A 22,745-nucleotide genomic window follows, 5' to 3' on the forward strand; every position below is an offset into this window, starting at 1 on the left:
GGCGGAGTGCCTTTGTCAGGGGGAGTGGCATCACGACCAAAGCATGTCCATTTTAATCCCCGGGTGACCAATAGTAATACAAAGCATAGAATCATGTGACCACAAAGGAAAGGAAGTAGGTGCAAAGGATGCCGGTATTTGTAGTTTTAGCAAAACATAAGATCATGTGACCGCAAAGGAAAGAAAGTAGGTACAAAGGATGCCGGTATTAGTAGTTTTAGCAAGAGAGCTCACGGTCACATGTAATCCAATCATGTGACCATGGTAAATGAAGCCTGTGTTTTTAGAAAATTATAAAGAAAAAGAGCTGAGAGCACAATCTGGCGGCAGATGATCGGCGCATGTGAACACCGATAGTGCCGGATCAAATGGGGCGAACGAGAGCGTCGCGGCAAGGGGGAGAAGCCACAGGACCATCCCACACACACGTAAAGACGTGGGCAGGGAGAGTACCTGGTGAACCGCCCATCGCCAGTGAGTGACACAGTTGTCGGCAACATGTCCAGGACATCAGTGCACATGCGCACCAGCCGAATATAGAGGATTGCATGTATAAGATGATGTATGGCTGACAGTCGGGTAAAGAATAAGCAGGAAGCAAAAAGTAAAATAAAAGTGCCAAACAATGTACACCATAAGCAAACTAGGGGGAAAAGAAAAATAGGGGAATTTTACCACACAGGTTAAATTATCTTAAAGGTGAATAAATGAAGAGTGAGCAAAAAGAAAAGACTGTGATATATAGTGAACAGTATGCCATGACTTAAGGCAATCAGAAATAAAGTGCAAAAGTGCAATTTGTTATAGAAGCAAAAGAATAATCAAAAATTGTAGATAAAAATATATAAAATACAGAGCATATAGAGTGAAACAAAACCCAATAAAATGGGTTACCATAATTAAGAATAAATAGTGACGTCATGAAAAAAACCACGTGGACGTAAAAGGAAACATAAAACGAGTAGTACAAAAATCATTCAAAAAGGATGATAAAATAGGAACTGACAATTAAAAAAGAGCAGTCAAGAATAAGACTACTCCTACTCAACATTCTGGATGTTCAAAGTTTTTCATAAAATAGTTATAAAAAATCTTCGAAGCTTGATGCTTGACAGGTATAGCCTATCAACCAAATATCAGCCAAGGTCCACATAGAACTCCCATCCAGACTGTAGACATCTTTTTGCACAAAGTTATTCACAGTAAATTTGAAGTTTCATCACAGGATCAAACGTCACAGGTATAATCAACCGAAGGGGGTCACACTAAAGGGCTTGAAGCAAAGATACGTAAATATGGAGAATAAAAACAGAATAAAAAAATAAAAAACAATCTAAAAACAAAAAAACATAAAATAAAGATGCCAAAAAGAGATCTAGAACAAGGGGTCAGGGTGTCAGATGAATGGAGCAAAGCTAAGTGATTCATTGAGTCCATCTGGCTGCATAGTGCGGAGGGTCCAAATCCACTTGGCTTCTTTTTAGTCAATGTCCTTAACCCGAAGACCTGATGGATCACAGGTGTGGTGGTATTTTTTAAAATACCACCACACCATGACTAGAACACATATTACCACCACGTAGTGACTGAATATGACCACATACAAGGGACAAATACCATCACACCATGGCTGGACCACATATTGCCACATAGCGACTGAATACCACCATATACTATGAACAAATATCTCCACACTATGACCAGACCACATAATACCACCACATAGTACTACACATGCAAGGGACAAATACCGTCACACAATGGTCGGACAATATATTACCACCATATAATGACCAAATAACATCACATACAAGGAATACCGCCACACCATGACCAGATCACATATTACCACCTAGTAGTGACCAAATACTACCATGTACAAGGGAAAATACTGCCACACCATGGCCAGACCACATATTACTACCAGATAGTGGCCGAATACTACAATACTGATCATTAATAAAAAAATACAATACTATTACCTTAATTGTCATTATACACAGGAGCTCTGTACATAGTGCACAGTGTATAGTGACAGTGTACAGGTACAGTTGTGCTCAGAAGTTTACATACCTCGGCAGAATTTTTGCTTTCTTGGCCTTTTTTTTAGAGAATATGAATGATAACACCAAAACTTTTTCTCCACTCATGGTTAGTGGTTGGGTGAAGCCATTTATTGTTAAACTACTGTGTTTTCTCTTTTTAAATGATAATGACAACCCATAACATCCAAATGACCCTGATCAAAAGTTTACATAGCCTGGTGATTTTGGCCTGATAATAAGCACAGAAGTTGACACAAATGGGTTTGACTAGCTACTAAAGGTAACATCCTCACCTATGACCCTAGATGACGAAAAATAGAGATGCTACGTGTATTGGAAAATGGCAGAGTTTAGTTTTTTTTAAACAAAATTTGGAATTTTTTTTTCACCACTTACATAAAAAAAAGAACAGAGACATGTTTGGTGTCTATGAACTTGTAGTGACCTGGAGAATCATAATGGCAGGTCAGATTTAGCATTTAGTGAACCTAGCAAAAAAGCCAAACAAAAAACAAGTGAGGGATTGCACTTTTTTTGAAATTTCACTGCACTTGGAATTTTTTTCCTCATTTTCTACAACAATACATGGTAAAACCAATGGTGTCATTCAACCTTTATAGAACTGAAGTAGTGGAAAGTCTACTGTCAACATCACTAGAGACTTACTGAGACTGGTGCGAATGTACGGGGTTGTAAAGTCTAACCCCTTAAGTGATGTCCTGGTTGTATTTATTGCTGCTGTACAGTATGTGTATATATATTTTGTATGTCTGTTGTTTTTGTATGTAGTTTTAGCGTTGTAGTAGTTAAATAGGAGGGGCACGGTGGATAAGGCAGGAAGGATTTCCTGGTAGATCCCAGTAGGACCCAGGGCGCCCGTGCAGCTCACTTGGGCTAGCCAGCCCCGGGCAACACCGTGCCACGCAACATTGAAGAAGTTTAAGGCCCAGCCATGTAGTATTAGTTGGACTGCAGTTGCTAGAAAAGGCTAAGCAGTACGGGCAGGTCACTCATCATGTGGCAGCTTATTGCGTGGGCTAACGCCGTCAGAACCGGTGCGAAATGGCGGAGGGAGTCCCCAAACGGAGTAAGACTGAGCAGAGAGGAAGCTGAGGGATCGAAAGGTACGGTCCATCCTGGAAGCAAACTTAGCGACAGAGGAGGACAAGGACAGAAGAGAAATTGCACGTTGTAAAACCTGACGTCGATGCTGGAAAGAATGTGAATATTATGCGTACCGAATCAAGTAAAGCTGTTGTTGTTGTTGTTAAAGTTGAGATGGACTGTGTCTCCCTTTGTGTGGTACCATCTACAAAGAACCTCATGCAGCCCAGGGTGGACCCTGATGGCACAGAGACCCACAACACAAGTATGCAGAAGGAAAGACATTACTGTATTGTGAGGGGAGGCCAGGGTGTGATACAGGGTTTGCTCTCAGCCATGACTACCGCCCTGGCCCACCCTCACGCGTATATATCGCACAGGCAAGAGCAGGACAGGAGTGCAAAGCGTCCTAAAGCTGCCCACAAAGAACGTCCTGATTCTGATTCATCAATGCTCATGTAGCATTTATAGAACTCACATAATGGGAGGTCTGCAGTATACATCACATAGGAGTCCCCAAGACTGTTGTATACACATCACATAGGAGTCGACAAAACTGCTGTATGCATATCAAATAAATGACACAAACAGCTGTACTTATATCATATAGGAGACACTGATATTGCTGCATATGCATCACATAGGAAACACGGACTGCTGTACTCACATCACATATGAAATAGACTGCAGAACACATCAGAGACAAAAGAGCGGAGCATACTATTTGCATTCACAAAGAACGTCCTGATGCTGACACTGGCTAGCATCAAACTTAAAGGGACACTGTCACCTGAATTTGGAGGGAACAATCTTCAGCCATGGAGGCGGGGTTTTTGTGTTTTTGATTCACCCTTTCCTTACCCGCTGGCTGCATGCTGGCTGCAATATTGGATTGAAGTTCATTCTCTGTCCTCCATAGTACACACCTGCGCAAGGCAAGATTGCACCTTTTGCAGGCATGTACTATGGAGGACAGAGAATGAACTTCAATCCAATATTGCAGCCAGCATGCAGCCAGCGGGTAAGGAAAGGGTGAATCAAACACACAAAAACCCCGCCTCAATGGCTGAAGATTGTTCCCTCCAAATCCAGGTGACAGTGTCCCTTTAAGCCACGTTGTGTGCACTGCAGCGGAGGCCAGTAGTGAATGCCGCATGCGTATGGGCACACCCTACTGACAAGTGAAATGGTCAACGGCCCAAGTACTGCTGCCCACTGGAAATCTGCCCAAGGACAGGATCAAATGATATACAGTCATGGCCAAAAGTATCAACACCCCTGCAATTCTGTCAGATAATACTCAGTTTCTTCCTGAAAATGATTGCAATCACAAATTCTTTGGTATTATTATCTTCATTTAATTTGTCTTAAATGAAAAAAAACACAAAAAGAATTGTCCTAAAGCCAAATTGGATATAATTCCACACCAAATATAAAAAAGGGGGTGGACAAAAGTATTGGCACCGTTTGAAAAATCATGTGATGCTTCTCTAATTTGTGTAATTAACAGCACCTGTAACTTACCTGTGGCACCTAACAGGTGTTGGTAATAACTAAATCACACTTGCAGCCAGTTGACATGGATTAAAGTTGACTCAACCTCTGTCCTGTGTCCTTGTGTGTACCACATTGAGCATGGAGAAAAGAAAGAAGACTAAAGAACTGTCTGATGACTTGAGAAAACAAATTGTGAGGAAGCATGAGCAATCTCAAGGCTACAAGTCCATCTCCAAAGACCTGAATGTTCCTGTGTCTACCGTGCGCAGTGTCATCAAGAAGTTTAAAGCCCATGACACTGTGGCTAACCTCCCTAGATGTGGACAGAAAAGAAAAATTGACAAGAGATTTCAACGCAAGATTGTGCGGATGTTGGATAAAGAACCTTGACTAACATCCAAACAAGTTCAAGCTGCCCTGCAGTCCGAGGGTACAACAGTGTCAACCCGTACTATCCGTCGGCATCTGAATGAAAAGGGACTGTATGGTAGGAGACCCAGGAAGACCCCACTTCTTACCCCGAGACATAAAAAAGCCAGGCTGGAGCTTGCCAAAACTTACCTGAAAAAGCCTAAACGTTTTGGAAGAATGTTCTCTGGTCAGATGAGACAAAAGTAGAGCTTTTTGGGCAAAGGCATCAGCATAGAGTTTACAGGAGAAAAAAAGAGGCATTCAAAGAAAGGAACACGGTTCCTACAGTTAAACATGGCGGAGGTTCCCTGATGTTTTGGGGTTGCTTTGCTGCCTCTGGCACTGGACTGCTTGACCGTGTGCATGGCATTATGAAGTCTGAAGACTACCAACAAATTTTGCAGCATAATGTAGGGCCCAGTGTGAGAAAGCTGGGTCTCCCTCAGAGGTCATGGGTCTTCCAGCAGGACAATGACCCAAACACACTTCAAAAAGCACTAGAAAATGGGTTGAGAGAAAGCACTGGCGACTTCTAAGGTGGCCAGCAATGAGTCCAGACCTGAATCCCATAGAACACCTGTGGAGAGATCTAAAAATGGCAGTTTGGAGAAGGCACCCTTCAAATATCAAGGACCTGGAGCAGTTTGCCAAAGAAGAATGGTCTAAAATTCCAGCAGAGCATTGTAAGAAACTCATTGATGGTTACCGGAAGCGGTTGGTCGCAATTATTTTGGCTAAAGGTTGTGCAACCAAGTATTAGGTCGAGGGTGCCAATACTTTTGTCTGGCCCATTTTTGGAGTTTTGTGTGAAATGATCAATGTTTTGCTTTTTGCTTCATTCTCTTTTGTGTTTTTTTCATTTAAGACAAATTAAATGAAGATAATAATACCAAAGAATTTGTGATTGCAATCATTTTCAGGAAGAAACTGAGTATTATCTGACAGAATTGCAAGGGTGTCAATACTTTTGGCCATGACTGTGGCATGCCAGAAATGGCCCATGGGCTGAAGGTTCCTCACCAGAAGTACAAGCCCATTACAATGTTAGTTCCCCATGCAATGACTTTATACAAAGTCCAACAATAGCAAAGAGAATTATAACAAACATGCAATAAAAAGAAAATTTTTTAGGGATTTCTTCACATACAATATTGTGCAAAAGTTTTAAGCAAGTGTGGCAAAAACGTGCAATAATACATCCACAATAGATCTGTAGTTAGTTTTCCAAGATCCTTGGAACAACCTCCCAGACGAGTTCCTTCAAAAACTGTGTAAGGCCCCTTTCACACATCAGTTTTTTGCCATCAGTCACAATCCGTCGAATTTTGAAAAAAATAGATCCGTCGCAGATTGTAAAAAACTGATGCGACGGATCCGTTTTTTCGCTGGATCAGCTAATTGGATCCTAAAAAAATTGGAGCATGCTCAGTTAAAAAAAACAGAATCCATCTCCGGATTCTGTCATTTGACGGATCCGGCGCCATAGGCTTTCATTCTAGCAAACGACGGACGGCGACGGATCTGTCGCTGTCCGTTTTTTTCGACGGACACAAAAAAACTGTAGTATGTCCGCTGTCTACGGCCGCCAGACAAACAATTTTTGACGGATCGGCGAACGACAGGCCATCCATCGCTAATACAAGTCTGTGAGAAAAAAAACAGATCCGGCGGCATCAGTCTCCGGATATGTTTTTTTCAAAATTCGACGGATTGTGAATGATGGCAAAAAACTGATGTGTGAAAGGGGCCTAAGTGTATCTAGAAGAATTGATGCTTTGATGATGTTTTGAAGGCAAAGTGTGATCACCCCAACAATTGAATTGATTTGAATTTCTCTTGTTCATTCACTTTGCATTTATTTTTATTAATTGGTAAAAAATAAAAATATATATTACTTCTATTTGTAAACTCTTTCTTACTTTGCAGCACTTTTTCTACACATGCATAAAACTTTTGCTCACTATTATATACTGAGGTGATATAGTTTGTGGAGGGGGTGGTCACACATGACAACACATCCCTGCCCCCCTCCATTGTGTAAGGATTTTTGCAGGCATAATGGTTCTCAGATTGTGCTATAATTAAAAACACATAATTACATATCGAAAATTCTCCTTGTGTAACATCAGGAACCTCCCATGGACATAATTTATCGACAGTCTATTGTTTAAGGCAAGAATCTTACTCTACTCTCACACTTCGCGCCTTTGTCCACACTGAATGTGCAGTCATATGTTAGCTGCACTTTTATTTTTATGTAGAATATGATACAAATGAAGTCTCGCAAACAATGTGTAAACTGTTTAATGTGTATATACAATGATTTGTCAGAACTGTGACGTGTACCACGGGGGGCAAATGTCCACTGCAAAATGTAAAGCTTTTCTGGATCCGGCTTCACGCAACATTTTTACATTTTTAATTGCTTTTGTTGCACATTTTGTTTTTTAAACAAAAAAGTCAATGGACATCTATTGTCATTGGTGCTTTGTTGTGTTTTTGGAGTCAGCGACTTATTTTTGTTTTGTTTTTTTAAATGCAGCATGGTTTTGTTCTGTTAAATTTTTAGAGTCTATTTTATAGATTTTCAAGGAATAAACAGATGTACTTATGGTCAGCCCCCAAAAAATGCTAGTGTACACAATTCCGTTCTTGATGAATAGGGGCCTTTGTCTTCTGGCTTCTTGTGCATCTCCAAACTGATTTGGTAACAGTATATTGTGATGTGTGTCATCACCGGCAGCATCAGCTACATTTTCCAGTTAATAGTTCTAAACAACGTAATAAAAGCACATATGGTTTATTCGGTCCTAGACAGCAGCATTGGTCTGTGTCAGCATTCTCATCTTCCATGAACTGGCAAAGGCTTGACTTCATCCACCCGATTCTTATGCACCTGGAATGCTGGCGTCACCCATCGCCCACATGAACACTGTTCTCCATACCAGTTGAAGGAACCCAGTTTGGCATTACACTTGGGACAGAGAAGCTGTAAGGATTACAACAGAAATGTAGGACTCAGATACACATGGACATAGTTTAATCTTATGTATATGAGCTCGAAGAGATCTTCACTTTGTCTTGTCCCACATTGAAAAAACAACAGATTGTGTCGCTATTATCTGTAACATGCAGCAGTATTTTGCTGTTGAAAAGGGATTGTTTTTTTCACGGTGGGGTGACTTTTGTATATACAATTATGAGGTACATATGTTTTGCTCAGCTACTCAACCAAAAAACATCAATTCCGGCACTTCAAGCTTTTTTTTCCCGTTACAACATTTCAAGTTAATTTTAAGTTTTGTTAAACTGGACTTTTTTTTTAAATTTTTTTTTACATTTCTGTATTTTAAAACTGGGAAATAAGGGCTAGTTTTTTTTGTTTTGTTTTTTTAATTATTTAAAAGATTTTTTTTACTGTACTTATTAGTCCCATCATGGGACATAAAGGGAATCTGTTAGCAGGTGTTTGCTATTTAATCTGAGAGCAACACTTTTCAGAGACTCGGATTCCAGAGATATATTACTTAAGGTACCGTCACATTTAGCGACGCTGCAGCGATATAGACAACGATGCCGATCGCTGCAGCGTCGCTGTTTAGGTCATTGTGTGGTCGCTGGAGAGCTGTCACAGAGACAGCTCTCCAGCGACCAACGATGCCGAAGTCCCCGGGTAAACAGGGTAAACATCGGGTTACAAAGCGCAGGGCTGCGCTTAGTAACCCGATGTTTATCCTGGTTACCATTGTAAAAGTAAAAAAAAACAAACAGTACATACTTACATTCCGGTGTCTGTCCCGTCCCCCGGCGTCAGCTTCCCTGCACTGTGTCAGAGCCGGCCGGCCGTAAAGCAGAGCACAGCGGTGACGTCACCACTGTGCTCTGCTTTACGGCCGGCCGGCGCTGACAGTCAGTGCAGGGAAGCTGACACCGGGGGACGTGACAGACACCAGAATGTGAGTATGTACTGTTTGTTTTTTTTAACTTTTACAATGGTAACCAGGGTCACACACGCCGATCCAGCGATGACAGCGGGTGATCAGCGACCAAAAAAAAGGTCCTGATCATTCTCAGCGACCAACGATCTCCCAGCAGGGGCCTGATCGTTGGTCGCTGTCACGCATAACGATTTCGTTAACGATATTGTTGCTACGTCACAAAAAGCAACAATATCGTTAACGAAATCGTTATGTGTGAAGGTACCTTTACTGGACTGTGTGTTGTAGTAATCAGTGTTTTATCAGCAGGAGATTACCACTAGAAGACTAGGTTTCAGGTGAAGGCCAGTCAAGCTAATCCGTGTAATCCCACCCATCCCCATCACTGATTGGCAGCTTCCTGTGTACACTGTCAGCAAGCTGTCAATCAGTGGTGGGGACAGGCTTATATGCAGCTTAGCATTCTGAGCACTGCTACATCTACTACATCTACAAAAGATAAAATAGAGATTCTATTCAAACTATACCACTCAGTCCAGTATGTGACATTACTGGAATCAGGGTCTCTGCCTCTACATTATGCTGTTCTCAGAATACATTGCAAAAAACTGCTGACAAATTCGCTTTAAACCTGCACTCATTTGATCTCTTGTAATATGTAATGCAACACTACAATATTGTAATAAACAGTTAAAATTAGGTTCTTTAGTGAAGCCCAGTCATATACTTGGCTTCATAATAGGACAAAGGTGTGCAGCTTCGTGTGGTTGGCTGCCAGTCCACTTAAATGCTGCCTTTATTGATTAACATTTAAAGGGAACCTGTCAGCAGAATTGTGCACAGTAACCTACAGACAGTGTCAGGCTGCCGCCGTTATACTGATTACAATGATACCTTGGTTGATTAAATCCATCTTGTGGTTGTTGTTTAATCTTTATTTTCAGCTTTGAGTTAATGATATGCTCGTGCCCCGGGGCGGCCTGGAGGGGGGTTCTTTGTGGTGCTCTGATTAGGTATTCATAATGCAGACTGCTGACAGGTCACTGATCCCTCACTGACCCGCCCCTAGTTTGCATAATGAATATCTATACATAAAAAAAAACAACACCTTTCTGCAGTCAGGTGGCGGCCATGGCATCTGCTCTGCAGCATAACAGCATGTTTAGTGTCCTAGTTATAACTGCTCTTGATGTTACTAAGCAAGTAAAAAAAAAATCAATTTGAAAATGACGCCTGAGAAGAAGTATAGCTGTGATCCGATAGCTGCTACTGCGCATGCGCCATCTTACTGGAAAAAAAAATCCTCGTCCAAGATGTCGCTGCCTGCGCAGTAGCAGCTCTCTGCAATCTCCGAGCTGCTACTGCGCAGGTGGCACCATCTTGGAGGAATTTTTTTTTCTCCAGTAACATGGCGCCGCTGGCGCATGCGCAGTAGCAGCTGTCAGATCTCTATACACACCGATAGCTTCTACTGCGCAGGTGAGGCGAGCGCTATTTTAAAATTGATTTTGTTTTTCTAGCTGAATAACAAGAACAGCAGTTATTATTGGCTCATGAAAGATGCGATTATGCTGAAGTTTTTTTTTTAAGTATGTACTGATATTCATTATGTAAGCTAGGGGGCAGGGCAGAGAGGGATCAGTGACCTGTCAGTCTGCATTATGAATACCTAATCAGAGCACCACAAAGAACTCCCCTCCACAGGCCACCCGGGGCACGAGCATATCATTAACTGAAAAGCATTAACCCCTTAATCCCATATGATGCACTATCCCGTCAAGGTGACCTGGGACTTAATTCCCAGGGATGGGATAGTACGTCATAGCGATCGGCCGCGCTGACTATCGCAGCTGACATCTGGCACTATGTGCCAGGAGTGGTCACGGACAGCCCCCTGCACATTAACCCCCGGCACACTGCGATCAAACATGATGATGTACTCACCTTGTACCGAGCGTCTCCTCTCTGCAGGACCCGGATCCAAAATGGCCGCGGGGCTGCATCCGGGTCCTGCAGGGAGGTGGCTCTGAGCAGGCGCTGGTAAATCTGCAGCCCTGCTTGTCAGATCGCTGATCTGACACAGTGCATTGCAAAGTGTCATATCAGCGATCTGACCTTATAACAGGATTACTTTCCAAAATGATGTCACTTGTGGGACTTTCAATGTTTAGGCACATCAGGGGCTCCCCAACGAAACATGGAGTCCCATCTCAATTCCAGCCAATTTTGCACTGAAAAGTCAAAAGGCACTACTTCCTTTCCGAGCTCTGCCATGCACCCAAACAGTGGTTTACCCCCACATAGGGGGTATCAGCGCACTCAGGACAAATTGCACAACAACGTTTGGGATACAAGTTCTTCTGGTAACCTTGGGAAAACAAAAAATTGGGGGCGAAAAGTTCATTTTTGTGAAAAAATATTTTTTATTATTACGGCTCTATATTATAAACTTCTGTGAAGTACTTGGTGGGTCAAAGTGCTCACCACACAGCTAGATAAGTTTCTTAGGGGGTCTACTTTCCAAAATGGTGTCACTTGTGGGGGGTTTCAATGTTTAGGCACATTAGTGGCTCTCCAAACGCAACATGGTGTCCCATCTCAATTCCAGCCAATTTTGCATTGAAAAGTCAAATGGTGCCCCTTCCCTTCCGAGCTCTGCCATGCGCCCAAACAGTGGTTTACCCCCACATATAGGGTATTGGGGTACTCAGGACAAATTGTACAACAACTTTTGGGGTCCATTTTCTCCTGTTACCCTTGGTAAAATAAAACAAATTGGAGCTGAAGTAAATTTTTTGTGAAAAAAAATTAAATGTTCATTTTTTTTTTTAAACATTCCAAAAATTCCTGTGAAACACCTGAAGGGTTAATAAACTTCTTGAATGTGGTTTTGAGCACCTTTAGGGGTGCAGTTTTTAGAATGGTGTCACACTTGGTTATTTTCTATCATATAGACCCCTCAAAATGACTTCAGATGTGGTCCCTACAAAAAAAATGGTGTTGTAAAATTGAGAAATTGCTGGTCAACTTTTAACCCTTATAACTCCCTAACAAAAAAAAAAATTGTTTCCAAAATTGTGCTGATGTAAAGTAGACATGTGGGAAATGTTACTTATTAAGTATTTTGTGTGACATATCTCTGTGATTTAAGGGCATAAAAATTCAAATTTGGAAAATTGCAAAATTTTAACAATTTTCGCCAAATTTCTGCTTTTTTCACAAATATACGCAGGTAATATCAAAGAAATTTGACCACTACCATGAAGTACAATATGTCTCGAGAAAACAATGTCAGAATCACCAGGATCCGTTGAAGCGTTCCAGAGTTATAACCTCATAAAGGGACAGTGGTCAGAATTGTAAAAATTGGCCCGCCCATTAACGTGCAAACCACCCTCGGGGCTTAAGGGGTTAAGCTACTTACCGATAGCTGCGTTTTTCGGAGGCCCATGACAGCACCACGAGAGAGGGGATCCGTCCTTCAGGAACAGGAAACCTACAGATACAAAAGGGCGGTACCTCTCCCACGTATCAGTTGTATTTCAGAGCCTGAGAGGACTACTGCGGTTAGTAGCACACATATGGCAGTAATTTTGTGCCTTTTTTGCCCAACACGCTTCTTGCGACCCTCTTGGCTATTTGCCATGAAACGCTTGAATGTTCGGTGATCACGCTTCAAAAGTTTGGCAATTTCAAGACTGCTGCATCACTTTGCAAGACATCTAAAACAATTTTGGAATTTTCAGAGCCCGTCAAGTCTCTCTTCTGACCCATTTTGCTAAAGGAAAGGAAGTTGCCTAATAATTAAGCACACCTAATATAGGGTTTTGATGTCATTAGATAACACCCCTCCTCATTACAGAGATGCACATCACCTGACTTACTTAATTGGTTGTTGGCTCTCAAGCCTGAACAGCTTGGGGTAGAACAACATGTATAAAACGTATCATGTGATCAAAATACACCTTTGCCTAATAATTCTGCACACAGTGTACTGAAAGACTCCCAGGACCATTAAGGACCCAAAGATATAATGGTATGCGAAAGGGAAGGGCCACATGTGAAAACTCCCTGCGAGAAAGACCCTACTCGCAGTTTCACTGGAATAAGACGGAAAAGTCCTAGTTCCGCAAACGAAAAAACAAACAAACGAAAAAAAAAACCTAACGTGGTCCGAGCGGATCTCCCAGGACCAATGGAGGCCTTCCCGCTTCAAAACGACTCTCTGAGGTAGTGGAAGGGGGGGTTACGGAAACTGGTACCACGGAAAAGAACCAGAGCATTCACTGCAACGGTTTTTGGATCTCGAGGCCGAACTATGAACTTGAGTACATTGGCGTTCAGTCTGGACGTCATCCGATACACATCTGGAGTGGCCCAGAGAAGGCAGGTCTGATAGAAGACTTCCGAGAGAGGTTCCAACTCACTTGAGGCGGGTCCCTGACAGCTGAAGAAGTCTGCTGTTCAGAGGTCTACTCCTGGGATGTGTACTGCCGAGATCACCGAATGATAGATCTCGGCCCATCAGAGAATGTGAGGCACCTCGTCCATGATGCCTGACCGTGGATAACCGGCTGGAAGATTGACATATGGGACAGCCGTGGCATTATCCGATTGAATTCAGATGGAAGACCCACCACGAAGCAGAAGACCTGCTGTAGGACTAGTCGTATCATTCTGATCCACAGAACAACGATCAGGAGAAGAAGGCTGTCAACGGTAGTTACTAATAATCATTGAACCAGAAGGAACTCCCCCCGGATCAGGAAGGAGCTCAGAGACTACCCTCTGAAAGCCTGTTTGACCTACAGAAAACGAGCGAAGCAAAGGAAAACTGCTTCCATTGCTGTCACCATTTTTCCTCATGACCCTCCCAGCAGTCGAATGGAATAAGGGAATGAGAGGTCAAGTAAGAGAGTTCTGAGTTGGAGAGCCACGGCCTTGTCTCAAGGGAGAATTACCAACCCCCTAGAAGTGTCCAGGATCATCCTCAAAAAGGATATCTGCTGGGCTGGAAAAACTTGTCTAGATGAAGCTGCCAATCCAGGTGAGAGAGGGTATAGCAATTGATATAGACGACTCAGCGTAGTCCTGGAAGAGCATCTAGAAAGTCGACCGGACAGGGCAGGACGACAATGCCTCTAGGGTGCAAGAGGAACATGACAGCCGTCATGACCCTTGCAAACACTCAGGGTGCAGTAGTAAGGCCGAAGGAGCAGGTTGTGAATTGAAAATGCGGATGGAAAAGCAAAATTATTATTTTTTTTTTTTTTAAAGAGGGGAAACTAGGAACGTGAAAGTAAGCATCCCGAATGTCAGTGGATGCCAGAAACTCCACCCTTTTCCGTTGAAGAGATAGTTGAGCGGAGAAACTCCATCCGAAGAAGGAGGACCTTGTCAAACTTGGTAGAAGTTTGAGGTCCAGGATTAGTCTTACCTTTCAGTCCCTCTTTTTGGAACCAAGATCCCTTAGATCTAGACCATCCTGGACAACTCTTCCACTGCTGGTTGGGTCTATAGGAAACATGTGATCCCAGGGAGTGATGTCAGAGGTTTATTGAATGCAGAGTACACTTCCATTCTCTGAGCTATAATGCCCTTCTGGATGTAAGGGTATTTTGCTGCTGACAGCGCCGCACAACTAGCCGCATCCGAGAGGCGTGAACCGGCTAGTCTCCTGCTCAAGAAATTCGATTGATCAGCTGTACGGTCTTCGAGAAAAGGTTACTGTTGTGAATAAAAGTAGTAAAGGTCTTTGACCAGGAGACCATTGCTCTAGCAACCAAGAGGTGGTTATGGAGAGCACTAAACCGGAGGCTGCAAGACGGAACAAATCAGATCTGCTATTTGATAGTCCGTAGTAATTTTAATTGATAACCCCTCGGGCCGAAATACTGGTAGATATGTCACAGGAGATTTTCCCCCGGTTAATCTGCCAAGTGGCAGAACGTGCGGCTGCATCAAGAAGGTCAGAAAAAGTAGTCTCTTGCGACCTCCGCTATTTTGACGGTGCGGAGTTAAAATGATGAACCCTTCATCCACCACCCTTTTAACAGGGAAGTGGAGAGATTGTTCGCCTTCTTGCCTCCTCTGCTAAATAGTGGTTATGCAGAGGGGAGTGCTTGGATGCCAAAAAAAAGGGGTGCCATTGTACATCCACAGAGTTCAGGTCTCCGGGTGGACAGGGCTGGTTCCGGTGCTAGGCCTGGCTGCAGAAGAGTATACATGGAGGAGATATACGTACGCTACTCACCTGGTAGCAGTGTTTTTTCAGGAGCCATGACAGCACAACGAGAGAGGGGATCCGCCCTTCAGGGACAGGAAACCTACAGACATAAAAAGGGCGGTACCTCTCTCCCACGTCAGTTGTTTCCAGAGCATGAGAGGACCACCTTGGTTAGTAAAACATATGCAGCATGTATATAAACACATTTTATTATGCCAGTGAACATGGAATATAACGCAAAAACCAACAGGGTGTTGAAACATCCAAAATTATAGGGTAGGGAATTTAAGGGTGCTGTCATGGCTCCTGAAAAAACACTGCTACCAGGTGAGTAGCGTACGTATTAAGGCTACGTTCACATTAGTGTCGCGTCGCTGTTGCGTCGGCAACGCAGTGGCGACGCACGGAAAACCGCGCGCAAACGCACGCAAAAACGCGCGAGTTTTGCGACGCGTGTGTCGTTTTTTGCCGAAATCGGACGCAAGAAAAATGCAACTTGTAGCGTTTTCTTGCGTCCGACGCTAGCGTCTAAAACGACGCACGTGTCGGAAAACGCGTGCAAAAAGACGCACGCGTCCCCTATGTTAAACATAGGGGCGCGTCGCCGCTGCGTCGCCGACGCAACAGTGACGCGACGCTAATGTGAACGTAGCCTTATTCAGTCGCCATGACAGCACAACGAGAGACTTTCAGAGACGAAAGATTTAGGGGGGGATAATAGCTTCTAGCACTCTTCTCCCAAACGTAAGGTCTGAGGAACTACCCAGATCTAATCTGTAATGTCTAAGAAAGGTAGAAGGGGAAGACCATGTGGCCGCCTTACATATGTCTTCGATTGACACTTCTGACCTCTCCGCCCAGGAAGATGCCATGGCCCGCGTGGAGTGTGCCTTTATACCATCTGGAACTTCGTTGCCACCTGCGGTGTAAGCGAGAGAGATCGCCTCCCTAATCCATCTGGCTAGAGTGTTTTTAGATACTCTAAGACCCTTCCTTACCCCTTGATAGGCTACAAATAAAGAGTTATATTTTTTCCAGGAATCTGAAACTGCAATATATCTAAGGAGGCATCTCCTCACATCTAAGCAATGGAATTTACTTTCTTTATCGTTAGTAGGGTTGGAGCAAAAGGAGGGTAGGACTACCTCCTGAACCCTGTGAAATTTAGACGCAACTTTAGGCAGATATAGGGGATCGGGTTTCAATATGACCCTATCCTCCCTAACCTGCATGTATGGGGGATGTCTGGAGAGTGCCTGCAGATCACTAACCCTTCTAGCAGATGTGAGAGCAACTAACAGGGCTGTTTTGATTGACAGGATCTTCACAGGAATAGTATCAATGGGCTCGAATGGGGCTATCGTTAGGGCTGAGAGTACTAAATTTAGGTCCCATGGGACTATCCTTTGTAATTGGTCTAGACCTGGTGACTGCTTTAAAGAATCTAGAAATCCAGTGATTACTGGCTAAATTAAGATTATATAACGCTCCCAGCGCTGACACCTGAACTCTAAGAGTACTTGTGGCCAAGCCTATTTCCAGGCCTTTTTGTAAAAATTCAAGAAACTGGTTAATACATGGTTCTTGGTCAATTTGAGTCCCTGAAAATGATAAAAATTTTCTCCATACCCTCACATAAATGCCCGTTGTAGAGGGTTTCCTACTTTTAAGGAGAGTATTTACCAGATTCTGAGAGAACCCTTTCCCCCTCAGTAAGGACCTCTCAAGTTCCATGCCGCTAGGTGTAAGTTGGCTACTTGAGGATGGAGGATTGGTCCCTGGGAGAGCAGATCTGGTAGCTCTGGAAGAATCCATGGTTGGCAGACAGACATCTTCCTCAGCCAAGGAAACCAAGCCCTCTTGGGCCAAAATGGAGCTATCAAGATTACCCGGGCCTTGTCCTCCCGAATCTTCCTCAGGACTAGGGGAATCAGATTTAGAGGGGGAAAATCATACGCGAGCCTGAAGTGCCAAGATATCAGCAGAGCGTCCACAGCGTATGGGTTGTCTTTTGGATTTAGGGAGCAGAATTGGTGTAATTTTTTGTTCTCTCTGTTGGCAAAAAGGTCTATCTCCGGACAACCCCATAACTGAATGATCTGACTGAAAATGGCTGGATTTAACGACCACTCCCCCTGTCTGAGCATGTTGCGGCTTAGATAGTCGGCTTTGGTGTTGATACTTCCTTTTATATGAAGCGCCGTCAGGGAGAGAAGATGTACTTCGGCCACCTGAAAGATATGATTTGCGACCTCCATCAATGTACTGGATCGCGTGCCACCTTGACGATTAATGTAGGCCACAGTTACCCGATTGTCTGACAAAAGCCTGACGTGTCGACCCTGTAGGGGTACAAGGAATCTATTTAAGGCATGTTTTACTGCCAACAGTTCTTTCAAGTTGGAGGAAGAGTCCTGTTCAGACTGAGACCATAGTCCCTGAACCCAATCCTCCCCTAAGTGAGCCCCCCACCCTTTGGGGCTAGCGTCCGTAGTCAACACCCTAGATATGTGATTTATCCAAGGGACCCCCCTGTGTAGATTCGAAGTGTGAGTCCACCAACCAAGCGAATGTACAGTCTTCGCAGAAAGTGTGAATTTACTGTCGAGGTGAGCTTTTAGACGACGGGAATTGTGTAACACGTCCCACTGTAAAGCCCTCGTGTGGAACTGTGCCCAGAGAACTGCCGGGATGCAGGACGTAAGAGAACCCAAGATTGACATCGCACTTCTGACTGATACTAAGGGATTATTTATTGCCCTGGTGACCAACTGCTTAATCTTAGCAACTTTTGTGTCCGGCAGGCGACATTCCTGCTGACTAGAGTCAATAACATATCCTAGGAATTCTTGTACTTTTAGGGGCTGAATGCGCGATTTTTTTATATTGACCATCCAGCCCAATTTGTGTAACGCATCCATGACTTTCTGTAGTTGGTCTGTGCAATGCGACTCAGAATGACCCACAATTAGCAAATCATCCAGGTAAGGGACTATTAATATATCCTGTTCATGCAAGTGCGCCATAACCTCCACCATGATTTTTGTGAACACCCTGGGTGCAACTGCGACTCCGAATGGAAGTGCCTGATATTGAAAGTGTTCTACTGTGCCAGCTAGGGAAACCGCCACCCTAAGAAATCTCTGATGATCAATATGAATTGGTACATGGTAATAGGCGTCTTTGAGATCTAAGACAACCATAAAACAGTGGTGAAAGAGTAATTTTATTGCTGTCTTGACCGACTCCATTTTGAAGGAGGGTATCAACAGAAAATTATTCAGGCCTTTTAAATTAATAATGGTGCGATATGAACCATCAGGTTTTTTGACCAGGAACAGAGGGGAATAAAACCCCCTACCTTCCTCGCCTGCAGGGACTTTGACTAGAACATTCTTCTGTTGGAGCTCCCGGACCTCAGACTCCAGCGCCAACTGTTCTGTAGAGGAGGAACGAACAGGTGTTAACATAAATTTGTCCCGAGGAGTATGGTGGAAGTCTAAGGTTAGGCCTTTCTCCACAATGCCTAAAATCCATGGATTGTTTGTAATCCGCACCCAGGCTGGGTAGAAGGCCGAAAGCCTACCCCCCACCTGGTCCGCTAGTCATTGTGGTTTCTTAACCTCTCGTGAAGGATTAAACATAAATCCTCTACCCCTCCTTCTGCTGTTGTCATATCTAGTAGATTCTCTGTTGGAGTCTCTATATGGTCTTCTGCGGTTGGACCATCCTCTATTATAGTCCCGTCTGTAGAAGGGTCTTCCTAGGAAGGGAAAGCGTTTTTTATTATCCCCTGCTTTTTCCAATAGCTCGTCTAGGACTGGTCCGAACAAGTGAGCTCCTTCACAAGGAATGCTACATAATTTTGTTCTAGCTTGTAAGTCCCCTGGCCAGCATTTTATCCATAGCGCTCTCCTGGCTGCATTGGATAATGCCGAGGACCTGGCGGCCAACCTGACCGAATCTGCTGTAGCATCTGAAAGGAAGGCTGCGGCATCCTGGATTATGGGCATGGAGGACAATATTTCCGACCTAGGGACTTTATCTCTGAGCTGATCTTCGAGGTGACCCAACCATACCATCAAGGATCGAGCGGTACAAGTGGCTGCTATAGCTGGCCTCAAGGACCCCGCTGAAGTCTCCCAAGCTCCTTTAAGGAAGATGTCGGCTTTCCTATCTAACGGGTCTTTCAAATTCCCCAAGTCGTCGAAGGGGAGAGACGTTTTTTTGCATGCCTTAGCGACTGCTGCATCCAGCTTCGGGACTTTATCCCATGAGGACGAAGCCGCTTCCTCAAAGGGATACCGTCTTTTAAAGGCTGGCGGAAGCGACCCCTTCCTTTCTGGTTTCTTCCATTCTTTTGAGATTAACGATTTGATTTTGTCAATCACTGGAAAGGCTCTTCGGGATTTTCGCTCAATACCCCTGAACATAACATCCTGAATGGAACATTCCGACTGGGTATCTTCTATCCCCATTGTGCTGTTAACTGCTTTGACCAGATGGTTAACCCTATCTAGGGACAAACAGGCTCGAGTAGACTCCTGATCCTCAGAGGAGGAAGTAGACGGAAGAGACCCTGAGCTTAGCTCACCCGAGTCCGAATCTACCTCAGATAAAGGGGATGATCTTTTAGCCTCTGCTCCCCGAGACTTGGATCTCTCGGCACCTTTAATTTCCTGTCTCACCATCTCTCTTATTGTAGAGGTTAGATCAGGCGCCTCCTCCTCCAGTAAACGTTGAATACATATTTTACATAACTTTTTCAAATGCCCATCTGGAAGCGGCTCTGCACATTCGGCACACTGCCTATGTTTGGCTTTGGACAAACTTTTCCTCCCCTGATAGAGGAAAAAAGACAAGGGGAACACAATCATCACTAAGTGGACTTTCACGAAGCTCACTTACCCCGTCCAGTAATGAGTGGTACCGTAGATGGGGGGTCCTTCGTAGCCGGCAAATCCTTACGGCCTGAGGACTTTGGTATAGAGATCCGTGCCTCCTTAGCTCCACCAGCGCGGCTACTGCCACTAGACCGACGCTGGGAGCTTCTACGAGGCTTATCTGACTGCTGCTGCGGCTCCTGCTGCTGCTGCTGGCTGATAGTTCCTTCTGGTGACTCCATTATGGAATGGGTGAGGAACTCTGATCATCCCAGCTTGCCGCCTTAAATACCCCCAAGGTACCGCCCCCAGATGGGGGCCAGCAGGGAATCCCAGGTGGTCATTAATCGTCCGCCGCTGCGCTGCGCTACCCCTCCCTGAAGCCCCAACCGCTCCCGCAGCTGGGCGCTGCCATTAGCCGGAGATGACGCTACTGCGCATGCCCAGCCGCGTCATCCGGCCGCGCCGCCCGCCGCGTCATCCGGACACGCCCCCTTCAGGACGCGGCGGCGGCGCCAAGCCGACACGCGGACCAGGACGCCAGCAGAACCCCTCCGGACCAATGCCGCGTCCCTGCCCGGAACAGCGTGACTCCCGGGACCCCAAGTAGCCAAGCACCTCTTCATAGGTACCTCTGCGCTGCGGACGCCCGAGAAGCTAGCCTATGTCAGAGGCTGCTTCCTCCTGCTGCCACCTACACCGCGCAGTGCCCCTGCCGTGTGGTGCTTCCTGCCTCCTGGACGGGCCGAGGTAGGGGACCCCCGCTACCTGTACCGGGCCGCCAGGAGTGGGGAGTCTTCTTAACTTCGACCCTCTTCTCAGGGCCTGTCTGAAAGAGGTTCCGCCGTCAGGGACAGGAAACCAAACTGACGTGGGAGAGAGGTACCGCCCTTTTTATGTCTGTAGGTTTCCTGTCCCTGAAGGGCGGATCCCCTCTCTCGTTGTGCTGTCATGGCGACTGAATAAACTCCATGTGCTCGTCTATTGATGGTATGGGGACATCGGTGCCCTTTAAAAAGGACCCGTCGCCCCAAGAATCAGACCAGGTATGGCATCTCACGTTGTAGCGAGGTATACGTGGAGGGGATACCCCACATGTTTGCATATTGGCTGAAAAAAAGGATATGTTGGTGTCGACCTGAGGCTGCCTTCAGATATTTGGCCGAAAATCTGTGGGACTTCGATCCCCCTGATTTAGGCTGTTAAAACTGCGTTTTTCCCAATGGGTTGTCTCTGTAAGAGATCTGACAATCTCTGTCCTGATTAGGTCGACCTGGGCCAGTGGGGTTTGCCGCTGTGGTCCACCCGAAAAGACTTAAAACATGCCTGAAACTGGCGACGAAATGCTGCCTAAACCTTTGCTGTGGGAGAAAATTGATTTCCCCTCCTGTGGTATCAGAAATGAGCTGATCCAATTTTTCGCCAAATAATCAGCCACTCTGATAGAGCCGAGCAGTAAGAGACTTCATCCAAGAACGCATTAATCAGATAGTTACCTGCTAGGGCGACCTGATTCGAAATCTCGGTCACCTCTGATGGCAGATCCCTATACTGTTGAGCTCTCCTCAAAGACTCTGATATGGCCTTGGCCACCCAAGACGCCGCAAAAGAGGGCGAGAGGATTGAGCCTGAGGCCTCAAATACTGAACGTGCCAGGCCTTCTATAAGTCGATCAGATGGATCCCTAACAGAAGAACCATTAGGAATGAATAATAACATCTTTAGAAGCTAAACGAGGTACGGGAGGGTCTACTGAAGGGGATTCCACACACTTCTTACGAAACTCCGGGGCGAAAGTATATCTTGCATTTAGAGCCCTCTGCCCTGAGAACGTCTATCCGCCGCTCCCAGACACGCTGTACTAAATCCTCAAACTCAGGATGAGAACAAAAAAACTCTATGGGGCTGTTTGGTCCGATTAAAATACACCTTATGACCGGAAGCCAAGGCGGATACGTCCTCTAACCATAGGTTTTAGTTGACGGCTTCAATGAGGCAGTCTACTGACTCCTGGTAATCAGATGCCTCTAAATTGAGGGGCCCTTCGGAATCGTACACCGAACCATGTTCACTAATCTCCACTGGTGAGGGTGAACGAGAGACGGAACTCAAGGATGCAGATGCACCCGACTGACCGGGAGACGCGGAGTGGGTTCGTTTCCTCTGCGTCTGCCTAGTGAGAGAGCGGCCCCTGCAGGCCGGAGGCTCCTGTGAGTCGGAGGACCTCTCCGGGACAGGCGGACCGCTGCCCCTGGACCCAGATGGGGTCTGAAGGGACTCTATTGCCTTTGTTAGGGACGCCATAGATTGTGACAAAGACAAAGCCCATTTTGGGGGAAAGACTACACTTCTGCTCCTTACACACTGGGCTGAGTCGCAGGGGAGGGCTCCTGAGCGTGCTCGGAACCACAGGCCTCACAGAGACGAGCACTCTGGGCAAGCGGAACGACAAGTGAGACAAGAGGTATATAGAACCGTATGAGCCTTGGTCCTTCTTGACATGCTGACCTACCTGCCAGTATAATCTTTGCATAAAAGGCAGGTAAAAGCAAGAGTATCAGCCAGGCTGGAGGGAGTAGCAATTAGCCAAGTCCTGAAAACCCAGACCGGCCTATTGAACACGTCTCAGAGCACAGCAGGA

The 22,745-nt window shown here is 45.1% G+C and overlaps 1 protein-coding gene across 4 annotated transcripts in view; it reads right to left on the reverse strand.

The window, feature by feature from the left end:
* Positions 1-7,345: 7,345 nt before the first annotated feature.
* Positions 7,346-22,745, reverse strand: part of DUSP12 (dual specificity phosphatase 12) — a 99,833-nt gene continuing 84,433 nt past the window's right edge. For all 4 annotated transcript variants that reach the window (XM_069737207.1, XM_069737206.1, XM_069737205.1 and 1 more), the window contains exon 7: positions 7,346-8,046. In XM_069737207.1, coding sequence (XP_069593308.1) covers positions 7,900-8,046 — 147 coding nt within the window. In that variant the 3' untranslated portion in view covers positions 7,346-7,899. The remainder of the gene's footprint in view (positions 8,047-22,745) is intronic.

Source organism: Ranitomeya imitator, chromosome 8 (genome assembly GCF_032444005.1).
Source record: "Ranitomeya imitator isolate aRanImi1 chromosome 8, aRanImi1.pri, whole genome shotgun sequence".
In the NCBI taxonomy this organism is placed as follows: Eukaryota; Metazoa; Chordata; class Amphibia; order Anura; family Dendrobatidae; genus Ranitomeya; species Ranitomeya imitator.